This window comes from Biomphalaria glabrata, chromosome 6 (assembly GCF_947242115.1).
Source record: "Biomphalaria glabrata chromosome 6, xgBioGlab47.1, whole genome shotgun sequence".
Lineage (NCBI taxonomy): Eukaryota > Metazoa > Mollusca > Gastropoda > Planorbidae > Biomphalaria > Biomphalaria glabrata.
This window is the reverse complement of record NC_074716.1, coordinates 40248158-40264686: the sequence shown is the minus strand read 5'-3', so window position 1 is coordinate 40264686 and position 16529 is coordinate 40248158. Positions and strand designations below refer to the sequence as shown.

The 16529-nt window shown below is 37.1% G+C and overlaps 1 protein-coding gene across 3 annotated transcripts in view; it reads right to left on the bottom strand.

The window, feature by feature from the left end:
* Positions 1 to 423: 423 nt before the first annotated feature.
* Positions 424 to 16529, bottom strand: part of LOC106056445 (uncharacterized) — a 58704-nt gene continuing 42598 nt past the window's right edge. For all 3 annotated transcript variants that reach the window (XM_056031500.1, XM_056031499.1, XM_056031498.1), the window contains exons 2-4: positions 7309 to 7583; positions 5882 to 6046; positions 424 to 5262 (exon numbers count right to left, since the gene is read on the bottom strand). In XM_056031500.1, the coding sequence (XP_055887475.1) occupies positions 3757 to 5262; positions 5882 to 6046; positions 7309 to 7521 (1884 nt within the window). In that variant the 5' untranslated portion in view covers positions 7522 to 7583 and the 3' untranslated portion in view covers positions 424 to 3756. The remainder of the gene's footprint in view (positions 5263 to 5881; positions 6047 to 7308; positions 7584 to 16529) is intronic.

The following is a 16529-nucleotide window of genomic DNA, read 5'->3' as shown; positions in this document are numbered from 1 at the left end:
ATAATTCACTAATCACGTTATAGATCTCCCCCCCCTCTTACTCCCCCTTCCCTTCTCCCCTGATTCTTTGATCATGAATACAAACTGCGAGGAAATCCTGGATAAACCCTAGATTTTTTTAAAATTATTTTTTGTTTTTGTGCTAAAAAGGTTGTAAAGATAAGTTAACCACACACTCATACACACACCAACACATAAAGGAACAAGTATAGAGATATCACTAGAGATATCACACACAAAAAACTGGATTTATACACTCCCAGATGAAAACATGTTTTACTCAATGAATAATAAAGATCCAGTTATTTGGGAAATAATATTTTAAAAATATCATAGTTACAGCGATTTTTGTAAATACTTTACACATAAAGCCACAAGGATCACATTTTGTTAATCATTAATTCTTTAGGCTTATTCAAAAGCTTGTTTTTTTATTTTTTAGAACAGTTCATATACAGATACACGTCCGTCATCATTTTAAAATAGATTTACATTATTGAATTAGGAAGAAAATGAAATGAATGAGTTATATTTATGCTGAGACCAATATACCAAGATCTGGGATAAATTACCCAGCAATGGAAGCCCAGCTCATGATACTATCAAGTCAGTTGCAGTGGTTCAGAATAACATATTCGTCATAACCACTGCTTGGTGTTAGCCTCGCTATACAAACTAGAGTACATTGAATACACATGAACATACTTGGATCAATGATGTTGTTATTCTAGTTTTATTTGTTATTATTCTAAGACAATGGGGAAATAAGAGCAGCACAATGTTGTATAAGTATATACTGAGCCATCGAGACCACAGCCCAGAGCGCATGCCACACGACCAGGCAGCCATCCTATTTTATCTAGATTCATCAAAATGAAATAGATTAATATACACGATCTATTGTGCGTAGTATCTGGACCCCTGGTCACTTGGCTCCCTAGAAGCGTAATTCTACAAATTTGCAAGATTTGTTTTTTTTTTATCTTGAAACCTCTTGAAACATCTTCACTTCTTTCCAAGCCTCTTTTGTTTTTGTATGGAAAACAGAAAAAATAGATGTAGAGCCGCCCAGCACTTTGAATTAATAAACCCGGCTTCAACCTCAATAAACATTTCACGTCAAGCTGCGTGTGGGAAAGATGTGTAGATATGTTGTGACATAAATAGCTCTCATTCCTGAAGAGACCTCGCTTCCACTAGATTCGAAATATTAATTACATCCCACGAGTTCCCTTCCATTAACATAGTATGTAATAGAGTTGAAACCCATGTGTTAATTGAAATGTTGGTATTATCGTAATTTAGAAAGAATTTTAACCATCTAGCAACCGCCCCCTTTTCTACATTCTTTCTTCACGTATCACTTGGGGTGCTCGCAGGAAGGCGTGGCCTACAAAATTGGTTCACTCACATATTCTCAAACCATCCACACCCACATAAGCCCTGACACTTTTCATAAAATTCTATAAAATCGAAAAGGGTTATGGCTTAGACAATTTGACCCGCAGGTAATCCCCTTCTTGAACGATCTGTGCCACTTACGTAACGATAATATATATTTAAAATATCAGTATGGTCACTTTACGAACTGACACTCCAGTAAACGTGCGTCCCTTTAGATAAGGATAATGTCGCTTACATTAGACAAACCACCCAAACCAAAACAGGTCTATGTTGAAACTGATTGTATCTGTATTACCTTGGTTACAGACTATGAGGGTTAACAAAGTTTGTGTATAACAATTATCTTTCCTGGGCATAAATAATAAATACAAAAGACAAAATTTGTAAAATAAAAATGTGAAGCAAACATTGCACGATTTAAAGATATTTTTTTTCTGAGCATTATTTTCGGAATGATCTGTATGAAATGAGTTAACAAAAAGTAATATTTTATGAACATCTAAAACTCCAAGCCTTTGCACTAATCTCTCTAATACAGCGGTTCTCAACCTTTTATGCTCGGCGACCCCTTTTTACAATCTCCCACTCTGCCGCCCCGCACACACACACACCTATAGAAGAATGGACAAAACAATCCATTTTTTCGATGGTCTTTGGCGACACCTGGCAAATCATCAATCGACCCCCAAAGGGGTCGCGACCCACAGGCTGAGAACCCCTGCTCTAATACATCTTTTTTAGATCTACAAGATCTGATAGAAAACTTTATTTGATTTAGGTCTTGCAGCTTATTATTATTAATTTTTTTTTTACATTTTTGTAGAATCTGTTGAAAATAGTGACAAGAAGAATTTGAATAAATAAAGTATTTATAATTTGTTCAGCGAATACAATCAATGCACCTATGATTCTATACAAATCTGGTTTGGAAAAGAATTACTAATAAGAAACAATTTGAATCGTATCTGATCATTTAAAAGAAAATTATAATTGTGGAGATTGCAACCAACATTTTTTTTTTAAAGTAGAATCGTTTTATTTGTCGAAAGATACCGAAACAATCTTTAAAACTGCAATAGTATAATAGAGCAATGCTACATTCAATCTTGCTAGCTAACATTTATAAAAGATATCTAACTGGTTTCGAGTGATTCTTTACTGTACTTGATTCCATTAAGACCTGAGCACAGTAAGAACAAAAAATTGCCTAATCTTGTAGCTAATACCATAAAAAGTAACTTAACATGATCCAACCTATAGACTTTAAGAACAGTATACTCGAAGATAAGGGAATAGTATCTAATTAATGGAAAATATAAAGATATTTTCTTGTTTCGATTTTTAAAAAAAAGGTTAATAAATTTATATAAAATGGCATCCCACTATTCACAATGTAAAACTCCCTTTAGTTAAATAACTTCTATGAAAATAAAGACGAAATGTATAAGACAAGATGGCCGAGGTAGAGACTGATTCAAGTCAATTCTTTGGATCTGTTGCAAATTGAAAAGGATGGTAATAATACAAACATTCCTTCACTTGCCCAACTCCCACACAATAACTATGAAGAAAAAAAATCATTATTGGATGAAACAGAATCTATACATGTATCAAAATATGAGATTAATATACCTTCAAACGTGTTGTTGAAAGTAGTTTCAATGTGAAATTGTTATACTTCATTTATAAGCAGTTTTTATTTGTACATGAGCACAAGATATCACAATAATATTTACAAAATACTGTGTTTTATATAGATATACATTCATATAATGTACATCCAGAGTTTAATATAAATGAGCTCTTTTTTATTACTCACAGTGGCGCTTTTTGGTGGACCCTGTAAGGCTTTTTAATTATATAACCATTATAATCTTTATTTACTAGCCTGACGGTAATAGATACATTTTAAAATCATTTTGTAAAGACAGACTTAAAATGACTCTGACGCCCAAAAATTTATTGAATTTTTTACTTTCCCCAATTCATATAAGTTATTTCCTCGAAATTTTCTTTCTGAAAATCTTCCTTTGCTTAAAGTATTCAGTTTGTTCCAGAGCCAAGATTAGAAAAAATTATGAACAATCTCACCAACGTTGTATTCTCTGAGACTTTTGGTTTCTGTTTCATTCTTTTTTCGAGGCGCAGAGTCTAAAAGTATCAGAAAGCCAAAAAAATAAAATGAATTTGTTTTGTCTTTGTGCTTATTGCCCGAGATGAAGCGATAATCCAAGAATTCCTAATCCGAGAATTCCGACTTTAAAAAAATGACGGAAACTACCAGGTCAATCTTTGGTCTATGAAAGCTAATGCAAGTGTTGACAATGATTGATCTCAGTATGTACTCGAAATTCAAAAGGAGATAAAATATTGAACAATAATATACTGACTTAATGTCAACGTTATTGACAATGTAATTATTTGAGCATTATCTTCTACATCCTCAGAGAGTTGTTTGAGTGGGTTGTAAATAGACAGAGCGTCTTCGTCCTCCAGGATGAGACTCACTGACTTCTGGTTGCACTGTTCCGGCGTGGCGATGAAGAGCCTTGTGTTGGCAAAGATCCAGCAGAAGTACTGAGATGTCTTTTTGTAGATGGTCAGGATACCGTAGACCTGATCTTGAAAGGGCACAGTTCCCAGACAGATGTGGTTGGACTGCAAGGGGTTCGCCTGAATGGTGTCGTTGCTGCAGGTGGAAGAGTCGAAAGTGGGGCTGATCGAGCTGCAGCTACCTGCACACTTGTGGACTACGAGCCTGCATTTCGAGTGAGGCGTCGGAAAAACATATTGGCGCGTAACATTGCAACCAGTTTTGGTCAGCTTTGTGGTGTCGAACAGGGTCAAAGGACTTTCCGTTTTCATAAGGTTCAAGTGACCCCACTTTTCGCTGCCGTCAGCGCATGAATAGGGCTCTCCTGTCACCTGGTTGCGAATGACGGATCTGAATTCAAAGAAAAGTATACCGGCCGCAAGATACTTCATCGTTAGACAGGCGTAAAAGGGCATGCACGATGGCACTGAGCCTGTCTGAACAAGTCGTAACTGTTTGACGTTGGGACCGTCTTGCCCCTGCTCATCTCTGCAGGCAAAGTCTCCATAGTATCCGCTTATAGAATGAACATCAACTGACACATAAATGTAATTCAAAAGCAGAGAAACGGGCTTCCATCTCCCGCGCAACTTCGCATCAAACTTGCACGGGTTGAAATTCTCTTCCTTCCTACATCGGTTGCACAGCGCCGGGCACTGGTTGGAAGACAAGCAGACGTCATTTTCCGAGCACTGAGTGTCGTTGTAAGACTCCCTGCACTTTGGGTCGTTCGGGGGATAGAAATGCGCCAAAGCGCCATACACAGACTGCATCGACTTTCTGCCCTCTCCACTAGTGAATACATTGTCTTTGGAGCAGCGACCATCGAGGCTGAGGAACATTGGCATGAACCCTTCTTGGTGGGGCAAATTCTGATACTGGAGGCACCAGACCTGACCCTCGTTCTCCTGCATCTGAAGCAGCAGTGAGACGGTGGAGCCTCTACTCCAGTGACCCATGCATCGAAAGAAAACAATGTTCCTCTTCACGATCTGCATTCTGTCCACCAAAGCATTGAAGGTGCAGGCGTCGCCCATCTCGAGCACCACGTTACCGCTTTTGACGTTGTCGCACTGAAACTGGAACCTTGGATTGTACGTGTAGATGCTATCGAAACATTTGGGGGACAACGCCAAACTGTCCGCGTTGTCGGCGTTGGTGACCAGTTGGTAGCCGCCTGTAAGTGGGCAATCCACACCGAAGTAAGAAAGATTTGCGAACCAGATGGATGCATCTTCCGTGTAAGAATCTTCGACACAGTTAACCTAAAGAAAAAAGAATGAAAAAGTTTTAAGACAAAAAGAGTACAGTTTTCTTTTTTAATTTCATCTCTATAATATATAGGCCCAATGCTTATTATAATTCTTTGTAAAGCAGGGATGTAGATATTTTATGTTTCATTATACTGAAAACAAATCAGTAATTCCCTTTCTAAATAATGATTCTTCTTTTCAGTCTACCTATCACAATCTTCTTTTCAATTTATATATCACATTTTTCAGACATAGTCCTTTGGTTCAGTTGCCATTAATGCCAAACCTTTTTCCAGACCAATGACACCCTTCCCTGTATCAGGTCCACAATCCAGTGCTCAGAACATAGGACGACTCTCTCTTCCCTAGTTCCAGAATTCTAGACCCTTTCTCTTTGCTGTCGATTCATGTTGAAAACTTTCTCCATCCATAGTGTGCTCTTGTCCAATGTTGAAAGGTGCGCACCGTAAGCTCCGATGCAGGACGTAGTTATTACAATCTTAAGTTTCTTGGTAGGCAGCGTTCAATTACTTTATTTACCTTTTTGAGCACCCACATCCGACACGCCCAACTTTAAGCATATTTAGGCTGACGAGTCCAAAGTGTCTCTTCAGAACTGTGCAGCACTTACCTTCTTACGTATGTCATCGCTGACTGTTTGGCTCATTTGAAAGATGGTGTAGGTGAGTATTTCAAACTGGACACAGCTGTACAGGCTGTCCTCCTCCAGCTCATTCTCAGTACGCACCAAGTACCTGCTCTCTCCATAGGCTATCAGACATCTCATCAATACAGTCTGAGGAAAAGAAAATACATTATAAAGAATAGGAAAACGCTACTTAAGTAATAGCTTCTTTAATTCACTATTTAGGATGCACTTAACTGTATATATGTAATAATCTAATTATGGCACGAGCTTACTATATTTTAAACAAGAAAAACATTTTTAAAATTAATTTAAAAGACAATACCTCCTTTATGCAACTTATTGAGCGATTGTTTTTTCTCTAAATAAAATTAATGAATGTTTAATTTTAAAAAAAAAATAATTTTTGCCCCTCCCCATCCCCCTTATTTGCGAGAAAGAATCCCTGTAAATCGAATGTAAAGATCTAGTACACCTTTAATATTCCAATGATTAGCATTTAGATCTGGACTAGACAATAATTTATTAAACTTTAAGTTAATAAAGCCTTAAATATGGAAACTCCATAAGGCGATAGTCTTTTCAAGAAAACGATATCCTTTTAAAACCAATGTATGATCTAGACCTAGATTTAGTCTCTAGCCAAATTTACATTTTATTCTATTTTTTACTTTAAAAAATTATAACGGTCAAACTAGAGTTTTAGAGCTAGTAATTATTTTCTAAGAGATATATGCCCTAGAGCTGTTTTTGAGATCAGGTGTCCGCCCACCCTCCATGAAGAAGTTATTTGAATACAGGTATTGTACACATGTTTCAAGAAAGAGATAACGATAAATCCTGCATTAAATCAAGAAGAAATAATCTTATATTTAGGTCAATATTGATTTATCTTCTTATGTTTTATTATTAATTAAAGATGTTCTTTCAAAAGGAGCTCATAATCAGTGGGTACTACGTCTATCCATGTGTTAGTCTAGTCATGTGTTAGTCTAGTCATGTGTTAGTCTAGTCATGTGTTAGTCTAGTCATGTGTTAGTCTAGTCGTGTGTTAGTCTAGTCGTGTGTTAGTCTAGTCATGTGTTAGTCTAGTCATGTGTAAGTCTAGTCATGTGTTAGTCTAGTCATGTGTTAGTCTAGTCTTTTGTTAGTCTAGTCGTGTGTTAATCTAGTCTTTTGTTAGTCTAGTCGTGTGTTAGTCTAGTCATGTGTTAGTCTAGTCATGTGTTAGTCTAGTCATGTGTTAGTCTAGTCATGTGTTAGTCTAGTCATGTGTTAGTCTAGTCGTGTGTTAGTCTAGTCATGTGTTAGTCTAGTCATGTGTTAGTCTAGTCATGTGTTAATCTAGTCATGCATTTATATGACAAGTAGAACAACAACATTAAACTAAGTTCAAGAGATAGTGTCCCAACCCGTTGCAAGGACTGTCCATGATAAAAGTCCAGCTGCATGAGGTCATCTGCCTCAGTGCCCACCGTCATTATCGTATAATTAAACAGTGACGTCTGCTGTTTCCAAACTCGGTTGAAGATGAAGAGGTCGTCCAGGGGGAAGCAGCCATGGCAATCTTTCATACAGGTTATGACCACAGAAAGAAAGATGCAGACCTTGTTGGTGACGACCATTGTGTTTTAGGTCAGTGATGACCTTAACTGATGAAGTAATTTTAGGTCAGTGATGACCTCAGCTGAAGAAGTAAGAAAACAAAAAAAAAATGAGTTAAATGAGTTAAATATAACATTCATGAAGTTTTATTATTAGAATCTATATCATGTTAAATTTTTTGCTGGCTTGGTCGATTGAGTTCTAACTTATCAACGCACCAAAAACAAAAGAATGATAGTCCTACATATGGATTTTCTTCGAGTCCGAAGATTAAGTAGGATTACAGTATTTCCACTAACTGGGTACACCGACCCACCTGCGACCTACATATTTTGCCACCCCCAGCGCAGATATAAACGTTGTCCGATGGTGGTCTATTTAAGTTCTCTTTTCGACGTCTATATCTGTCATCGGCCGTGGATGAGTTTTGGTCTCAAATGTGTATCCCGCGGCCTTTAAACATTCAGCTGTCTCGTTCGGAAGCCGCCTGCTGCCAGGTGCTCTGTTCGATATCAGTTAAAGCAAGTTGGCGCCAAAGCTGGTCTTTAAAGTGTTATCCGGGGGGCAACTCTGCCACGCTCAAAACACTAGTATGAATCTTTAGCCACCTGAATGACAAAAGTGGTCATCCTCGAACCACGATCGACGCAGTATAAAAGTTAAAATTGATAATATATCAAATATGAAGAAAAATGGTTTTGAGCTCCTTACGAAGCAGACAGGCAGCCAAGAGCTCTAAGCACTCAACCATAGCGTCACATACAGTTAATACGAACGCCTCTTAGACTGGAACTGCTGTAAGTACTTTGAAAGGAAATTATCCATAATCAAATATGTTACACTGAAAAACATATTGATTCATGTATATATCGCCACTGAAAGGTACTTCACGAACCTAAAGAAAAGAGAAGCGAAAAGTGTCCATATGTTGAATGCTACATATATAAATCTGGATCTTTTTAAAATAGAAAAATACAAAATATATCTGCTCCTATATTAATGTGTTTCTCTATATAATGGTTGGTGAAAGGAAAAAAAAGGTGTCCCTCTCAAACCTTGGGATCTTTGGGCTATCGGCCATCGGCTAACGAATGTGTCATATGGCCAGCACAACGACCAACTAACTTTACCTACCCTACTAATGTCAGGTACCCAGTAGAGTTGGTAGACTACTAATCTAGAATTCAAAACCCCAGTTTTCGAATCAAAAACTTATCAATCAGGAAGCCAAGCACTTTATCGCTCAGCCACCACGGCCTCTTCTCTCTGTATAATAAATGCTTATGTAAATACTGTGTATAAATGACTTGACATTGAACAGACCTATTGTCTTGTGTGTTAGAAAGTATTTTTATTACAAAGCTTATATTAACTAACTCTGTTTGTCTGTCTATCTGTCTGTCTGTCTGGTAAAAAGTGTGAACATGTTTTTTCTTCTATTTCTTATTCCTGGATCAAGTTAAAACTATGTACAATTATTCTTTGAACCAGACAAGACATGAATCAATTAAAAATAAATTAGTTAATCTATTTAAAAAATGTAAAGTTCCCCGTTCAGATCTTGTGGTCTATAGGGCAGATGATGTAAAGGTCATCTGATTCTGTGGCCTACGGTTAACGAGGGTGTCATGCGGCCAGCACAACGACCAACCTCCTTTACTTTTCCCCAACTAATGTAAGGTACCCATTAGAGCTGGGTGGACTCAGAGGCGCCCAAGGATCCTGAAATAAAATCCCAGTCTTCACCAGGATTCGAGCCCGGGACCCTCGGTTCAGAAGCTAAGCGCTTTACTGCTCAGCCACCTCGCCTCCAGTTGATCTATTGTTGGTGATTCATTATTTTGTTTCATATCGACATAAGGAAGATAAATGCTACTTAATGAGATATGTGGATATATATATGAATTTAACCCCCTAATTATGTTTTTGGCATGTTTTTTCTCCCACTTCCCATTCTCAGATCAAGTTGAAATTTTGCATAATTATTCATAGTCGTTGATAATACACGAATCAATCCCAAAAATTAACAAATTAGTTAATCATTAGGATTTATTAATTAATTAGGTTTTATTTAGCACAAAGGGAGTTATCCTTGTCATTTTCAGATAAATGGCAGTTCTTTCCCTTACATAAGCTTTGTTATTTTTTTAGTATTCTTTTTTTTTTTTTCTATTACTTGTTTCCTCTGCAGCTCATGTTGACGCCTTATTACAAACAACGACGTCCGCACTACGAAATGTTTAGACTGAATGTTTGTTACAGACTTCATCAGCAGGCCCTCCACTTGTGGGGTCCTGCGTGTGGGTACATCCGGCGCTGAGAAACTTTGCCAGATTGAAACTCTTTGTTTAGGCGCAGATTGCCAGATTTCTCATGCACGTAATTACAAAAAAAAAGCTTCAACTCTGTATACCAAAGATACTCTTACTGCCCTGATCTCTGTGAGGTATCAAACTATTATTTACAGGAAGATAGCAACTGTAAGGGGGGGGGGGGAGGGGAGATGTTTCCGATCTAAATGGAGCAGTCGGTTATTTGAAGAACAAAAATGTCAACACATTAAAAGATTTCGGCAATGGGGAAGAAGTAGCGTGGGTGTGGTATGATTAGCTAACTATGCAATGCATCATGGTCAACCTTTGATTTTTAAAATTGCAAATATATTCATCACCCAGCCACTTTATTTTAAACATGAAACACAAATATATAGACTAGATTTAGGAGTTGTAAATCGAGCAGCAATTTAGAATATAAAACTTAATGTCAATATAATATGCACACTAATAAATAACCACATAAGTATGTCTTCCCCATCTGCCGATTCAGACTATGCAGAAGTTCTTCAAGCCAGTCACCAATCAATCAGATGACGGTGTCATTGGTCTTATACCCGAATTGAATCAAGTATTTAATTATTTTTTTTTCAAAAATTATTTTATTATATTTGAAGTTGAATGATGGAGGTATTGCCTTTTTATTTAATAAATATTTTTCTTGTTGTATAGGTTAGTGTTTCTCAAATGTTACCAGAGAGCGCTTTCCAAAACCAAAAAAAACGAAAAACAGTAATAATTACGACTGTGCCCCTCCAAGCAGCCCCTTGTGTCATGGATGGAAATATCGTCATACTTTCCATATTAAACAGCGCTTTTTATCCTGATTGTTCTAAAGTCTCTTCCCAACATAAATATGAAACAAATTACCTTGACCTTTCTAAGACGGTTAGTTCTCACATTTTGTTAGTTCTCACATTTTGATAGTTCTCACATTTTGATAGTTCTCACATTTTGTTAATTCTCGCATTTCTCTTACATCAACGGCAATAGACTAAAATTCGGGAAAAGTTGAAACCATTTTTACTTCATATTTCAGACTTGTCTATTTCGGACCCAAGACGTAAATACTGAAGGACCTTTCGGGAATTGGTTGCCTGATTTAGAAAAAGCTGGATTAGTTTTTTCCACGCATTTATTATATAAGTCTATACCTATCACTTAGCAACATGGATTCGCTGTAAAGGACAAACGAGTAGCACTTGGAATGGCTTGAAGAGCCACATATGGAACGCGTACCACTGTTTGAGAACCTTGCTTTCCAAATACACACTATTTCTCCTTGTAAGAAAAGCGCAGGTTAAATTAAGTTGATTAAAAATGGGAGGAGGCGGGCCGGATACAGAACTGAGAGACATTGGAAGCAGTTGAATGTAGAGAAGGAACACCTATAATAGGACTGATTATTGTAAGATCATCTATCCATGCTCGGCAAGACATTCTGCAGGGGGCCTGTGTTTTGTAAGTAAAAGTTATCTTCAAAACGACGGTACACTACTGAAAAAAAAAGTTCTTTCCTGAAAACGGGGATTAAATATAGAATTACATCGACGTAAATATATTTTAATTGCAATAGTAGGCTAGTAGACACTAACCAACACTTCCTTGTCTGTTGAAATGCTAACTTTATTCATGTTAGATCGTCTATATATATATATAGGCTACAAGGAAGTTAATTGTCCCCCCCTAACAGTTAATTAGCACATTCTTTCGACATGTCAGCAATGTGGGTGACTGGGTTACAATAACGAGACGGCCTGACAAAACAATAGCAAAGTTAGATTTTAATTTTCTTATTCTTGAACTGTAGTCTTCAAAGTCTTCACCGAGATTCGAACCCTGGTATCTCTCGCTTCGGAAACCAAACGCTATACATTTCGAATGGAGTTTTTTTTTTTTTTATTTTATTTTTACGTAGAATGGTTCCAAAGTTCATGCATCTCTGGGCGCCTATAGCCCAAAGACCGGCCCCGCACATCTACAAATCCACATCACGCCATCATTCACTCAGTCTTTAACGACACACACACACACAAAATAAAAAGAGTTGTTCTAGACATCAGAAGAAGCAGGAAAGAAAAAAAAACTTTCTCGTTTTTCTCCATTAAGGAAGAAAGTCTTTCAAACTGATCGATCGATGGACATCAAGTTCCAAGCTAGGAATCGATTTGAACAAAGATGTATGAGGGAATGAGTTTTATTACTGGATTTACAAGTCTAATTATTGACTACACGATAAAATATTGATACTACTGTGGATGACAGCCAAATAGTTAGGGCTAATAGCTGACAGTTTTAAATAGTAAACAAGAAATACCCCTCTCAGCAGGGGCGTAGATAGATCACCCTGAGCAATTATTTAAGACTTTGATGGTACCTCTTTGTTCTACCCTAGAAACTTGAAGTGTGACAAGAAATATCAAACAAAATAATTATTATTAATAATCATTGAACATGGAAGTCATCGGTCAAAATTGAGAAAAGACTAACTGTGGCTCAACAAAAATGGCTGAGACGGATTTTGGGAGTCAGTTATGAGGTTTGCGGGACATGTTCTACGTCAAAATGAATTACGCACACCAAGAGTTGCGATAACATGGAAGCCAATAAGAGGAAAGCGCAAACAGGGACGTCCTCGTATTACTTGGCGACACACCTTCATGGAGGACCTCAGAACAGTGGACACCAGGTGGGAGGAGGCTTCAGACATTGCCAGTGACAGATCTTTATGGAGACAGCTTGCCGCCCAGTGCGCCGAACGGCGCGGTAGGACCTAAGTAAGTAAGTAAGTAATCATTGAACTAATTTTTTTTTTAAACGACTCATGTTTTTTTAGGTTACAAGAAAAGTTGTGTAAACTTGATCCGATAATAGGTGTGAGAGAAATATTGTATTAGAAAAATATTGGTAACGGACAGGGTGAGTTGCTAAAAGCTTTGTAGAGACATTTCAATTTGTTTTAATAATGCCGTAGCGGTCAATTTGTACATTTTCTTAACAATAAGTGGACACTAATTAGCTTTGAGTTGTTGTGCAATAAGACCCCTTTCATATCTCCTAGTCAGTCATGTCTTGCAATATGGCCGATTCAGCTTATCTTTCGTATTCCAAGTTGTGAGGAGCAGTGGCCTAGTGAGGGGGATCATGATGCCCCAGGCACCATCCTCAGGGGGGCGCCACACGTAGAGAGGCGCAAAAAAAATTATTGTAGATATTTCAGTTAGGTAATACATTCTAAGGTTATTATATTATTATTAAATACTTTTTAATTAAATAGCCTATATTTCTATGTCATCTTCATTAAAAAAAAAAGGAGGGGGTTTGCACCAATAACGTTACGGGCCCCGGGCACACGTTGTGCTCACTGCGACTCTGGTGAGGAGTTCCTCCTTTTTATCCAGCCAGAGGGTCGACTTGTAAAGCTATACAGGTAAGAAGGAAGGTTTCAATTGTTGCAGCAGTAATTTCGGAAAGTATGATGAACGAACTATCAACAATAACAATCTTACTTCGCTGCACGCGAAAGTGTTGTCAATGTTATTTGATGGTTGAGCCTGCTAATTATTAATTTTGAATTAGTGCTATTTTTTTATATGATCATATACCAGTTGGTTATAGTATGGTTCAGTTTAAAACGGATGTGATTCATGTAACTTATTGATGGTTGTGTGCTAGGTAAATAGCCTTCGCTCTGGAAGACTTTTTTTCTCTTTTAAATTACAGACGTACCTTCAAAAATGAAGAGAATTAAGTCCTACGTGTCTTCATGCCCATTAGAGACTTAGACTCTGTAAAATCGTAAGCTTTCCGGCCTGAGTCAGGAAATTCTTCCCTTTTTGTCAGTCAAGCTTTCGATCTTGACGGAAAGAGTTGCATTTGTAAAATAAAATAACCTCCCCCCCCCCCCTTCCCAACTAAACATTGTTTATTAAATATTGAGAGTCTGCAACCGAATGATCATTTTTAGTGCTTTTTCCTTTTGGTCGTTTGCTGTATTGGATAAAACAGCTGGCACAGTTGGTGTTAAATAAAGCCAAACACTGTTTAAACTATCTCTATAGTCCCCATGAAAAAAAAACAATAACGGCGAAATACGAGTTCTCGTAAGAACCGCGAAGTAGCGAGAGATTACTGCAGGTTTGTTTTTTACTTTACTTTTTGGAAATAACAAAACTGTATGTATAAATGCTATAACAAGCAATAAAAAAAATATACTTTTTTTAAAAAGAATGCTTATCTAAGGGATATAACTTATACTTATGTGAAAAGTACAGGGTTTAGCTCCCTTTCTGTTATATAAAACAATATCAATTAATTAGTACTAAATGGTTAAATAATTGGTTAATTTTTGGATTGATTCTTGTATTATCATCGACTATGAATAAGTGTGCAAAATCTTAACTTGATCCAAGAATGGGCGTGAGATAAAAACATGCGGTAATGAAATAAGGGGATTAAATCCATATATACATCCACATCTCTCATTTAGCATTTATTACCCTTATTTCGATATCAAACTAAATAATTAACCACCAACAATTAATTAATTTATTTTGTAGCAGTAACTAGATGTCAAAAAGGAATTTAAAAAATATTACATTCATTGGTTCTACTATTATTCCCGAGGTGACCTTTCAACCAAACCAGACGAAGTGGATTCCAATTAGGTGCCTATGTGTCGATTGATGGGTAGCGTGTTTTCTCTCCCCGGTCAAAACATGGACACTGCAGGCCATGCTTTGAGCCTAAACATAAACCTAAACATCGATATCTTGCCTCACTCCCTCTCTGTCTCTCTTTCCTTTCCCTCTCTCTCCCCTTCACCCTCCTCCTCCTGATTCTCTTCCGCTTTCTTTTCGTCTTTGACCTCACATAAAAATGCGATGAGATTAATACAATTAAATCCTTCTTTATATTTTTTTTCATCGATCGTTGGCGTTTATAAATAGCGAGAAATGAAATTGACTAGCAGCAAGCCAACTTGAAACTGGAGTGGAGGGATGGACGCATTATTTAGTAGCCCCTTTAGAAGCGCTAGCCTCAGAACGACAATAAGTTCATTTTGAAGCAGGACTTGATCAATTACATATTCAGAGCTTTGTCGACCAATTAAAATACATTGATGTGAGCTTCCTGTCATTGATATAAAAAAATGTCACTAACTATAGCATAGCATAATGTCATAATGGATCATGGGTGATATACAACACGCAATGCATTTTAAAATTAGCACAGAACCGATCAAACTCTGTTGAGTTAGTGTAGCTATATAAAAGGGCGTTAGACGTGTGCCGAAAATTCTTGAGACTAATTAGATTTTATACATTATAATGTATTGACTTCATAGAGTACTAGCATCATATATCACTATATGCACAGAGAATCGATATCATAGTGTTCTAATATGTTAGAGTATTGAAATATTAAAACACTGATATCGTAGACTACTAATATCTTAAAGTGCTAATATCGTAGACTACTGATAACCTAAGGCACTCATATTGTAGACTACTGATAACATTAAGCACTCATATCGTAGACTACTGATAACCTAGGGCACTTACATTGCAGACTATTGATAACCTAAAGCAATTATATTGAAGACTATTGATATCCTAGCACTTATATTGTAGATCATGGGCGTAGCCAGGGGGGGGGGTTTGGGGTTCAAACCCCCCCCCCGAAATGAAATCCCCCCCCCCTGGGGGGGGGGATCGGAATTTAGTGAATGATTTTTTGCTTTGATTTTGCTTATTTAAGGTGAGATTTTAATACTAAACCATCACTTGCTCCAGCACAACCAATGGGGTTTTGATTTTAAAACCCCCTACCAATGGGGTTTTGATTTTAAAACCCCCTACCAGGGGGTTTTGAGTTTAAAACCCCCTACCAGGGGGGTTCGAGTTTAAAAACCCCTACCAGAAGTTTTGAGTTTAAAACCCCCTACTAGGGGTTTTGAGTTTTAAACCGCTTACTTGGGTTTTTTGCAGCTAACTCCCCCTCTTCTATAAAACAAAAAAAAAATGCAAACGAAAATCCCTTAATTCCAAGAGCACAGTTAAGGGAGATTTTGATTTTAAAACCCCCTCCAAAATTTACGATAAACCCCCTCTTCAATATAAAAAAAAACTAATTAGGCACTCAAAATGTTATGAGCGTAGCTAAATGGGTTTTGACATAGTTTTGAGTTTAAACCCCACTTCAGCGGGGTTTGTAGGTAAAAAATAACTCTTTAATAATAAAAACAAAGCAAATTATACACTCAAAATGTTATGAGTGCAGTCAAAGGGGTTTTAAGTTTAAACTCCCCTCCAGTGGAGTTTGAAGCTAAAAAGTACCTATTCAATATAAATAAAAGCAAATTACTCACTCTAAAATCTATGAGCGCAACCAAAGGGGTTTTGAGTTTAAACCCCCCGCTAGGGGGGTTTGAGGCTAAAAAATACATCTTCAGTGTAAGAAAAAAGCAAATTACGAACTCAAAATGCTATGAGCGTTGCCAAAAGAATTTGAGTTTAAACCCCCTTCAGAGGGGTTTAATGCTAAAAAATAGCTCTTCAATATAAAAAATAAAAGCAAATTACACACTAAAATTATTTGAGCGTAGCCAATCCAATCGGGGGGTTTGAGTTTAAACCCATCTTCTACAGATTGAGTTCGTTTAAAACCCCTCCAGATGGTTTTGAGTTTAAGAT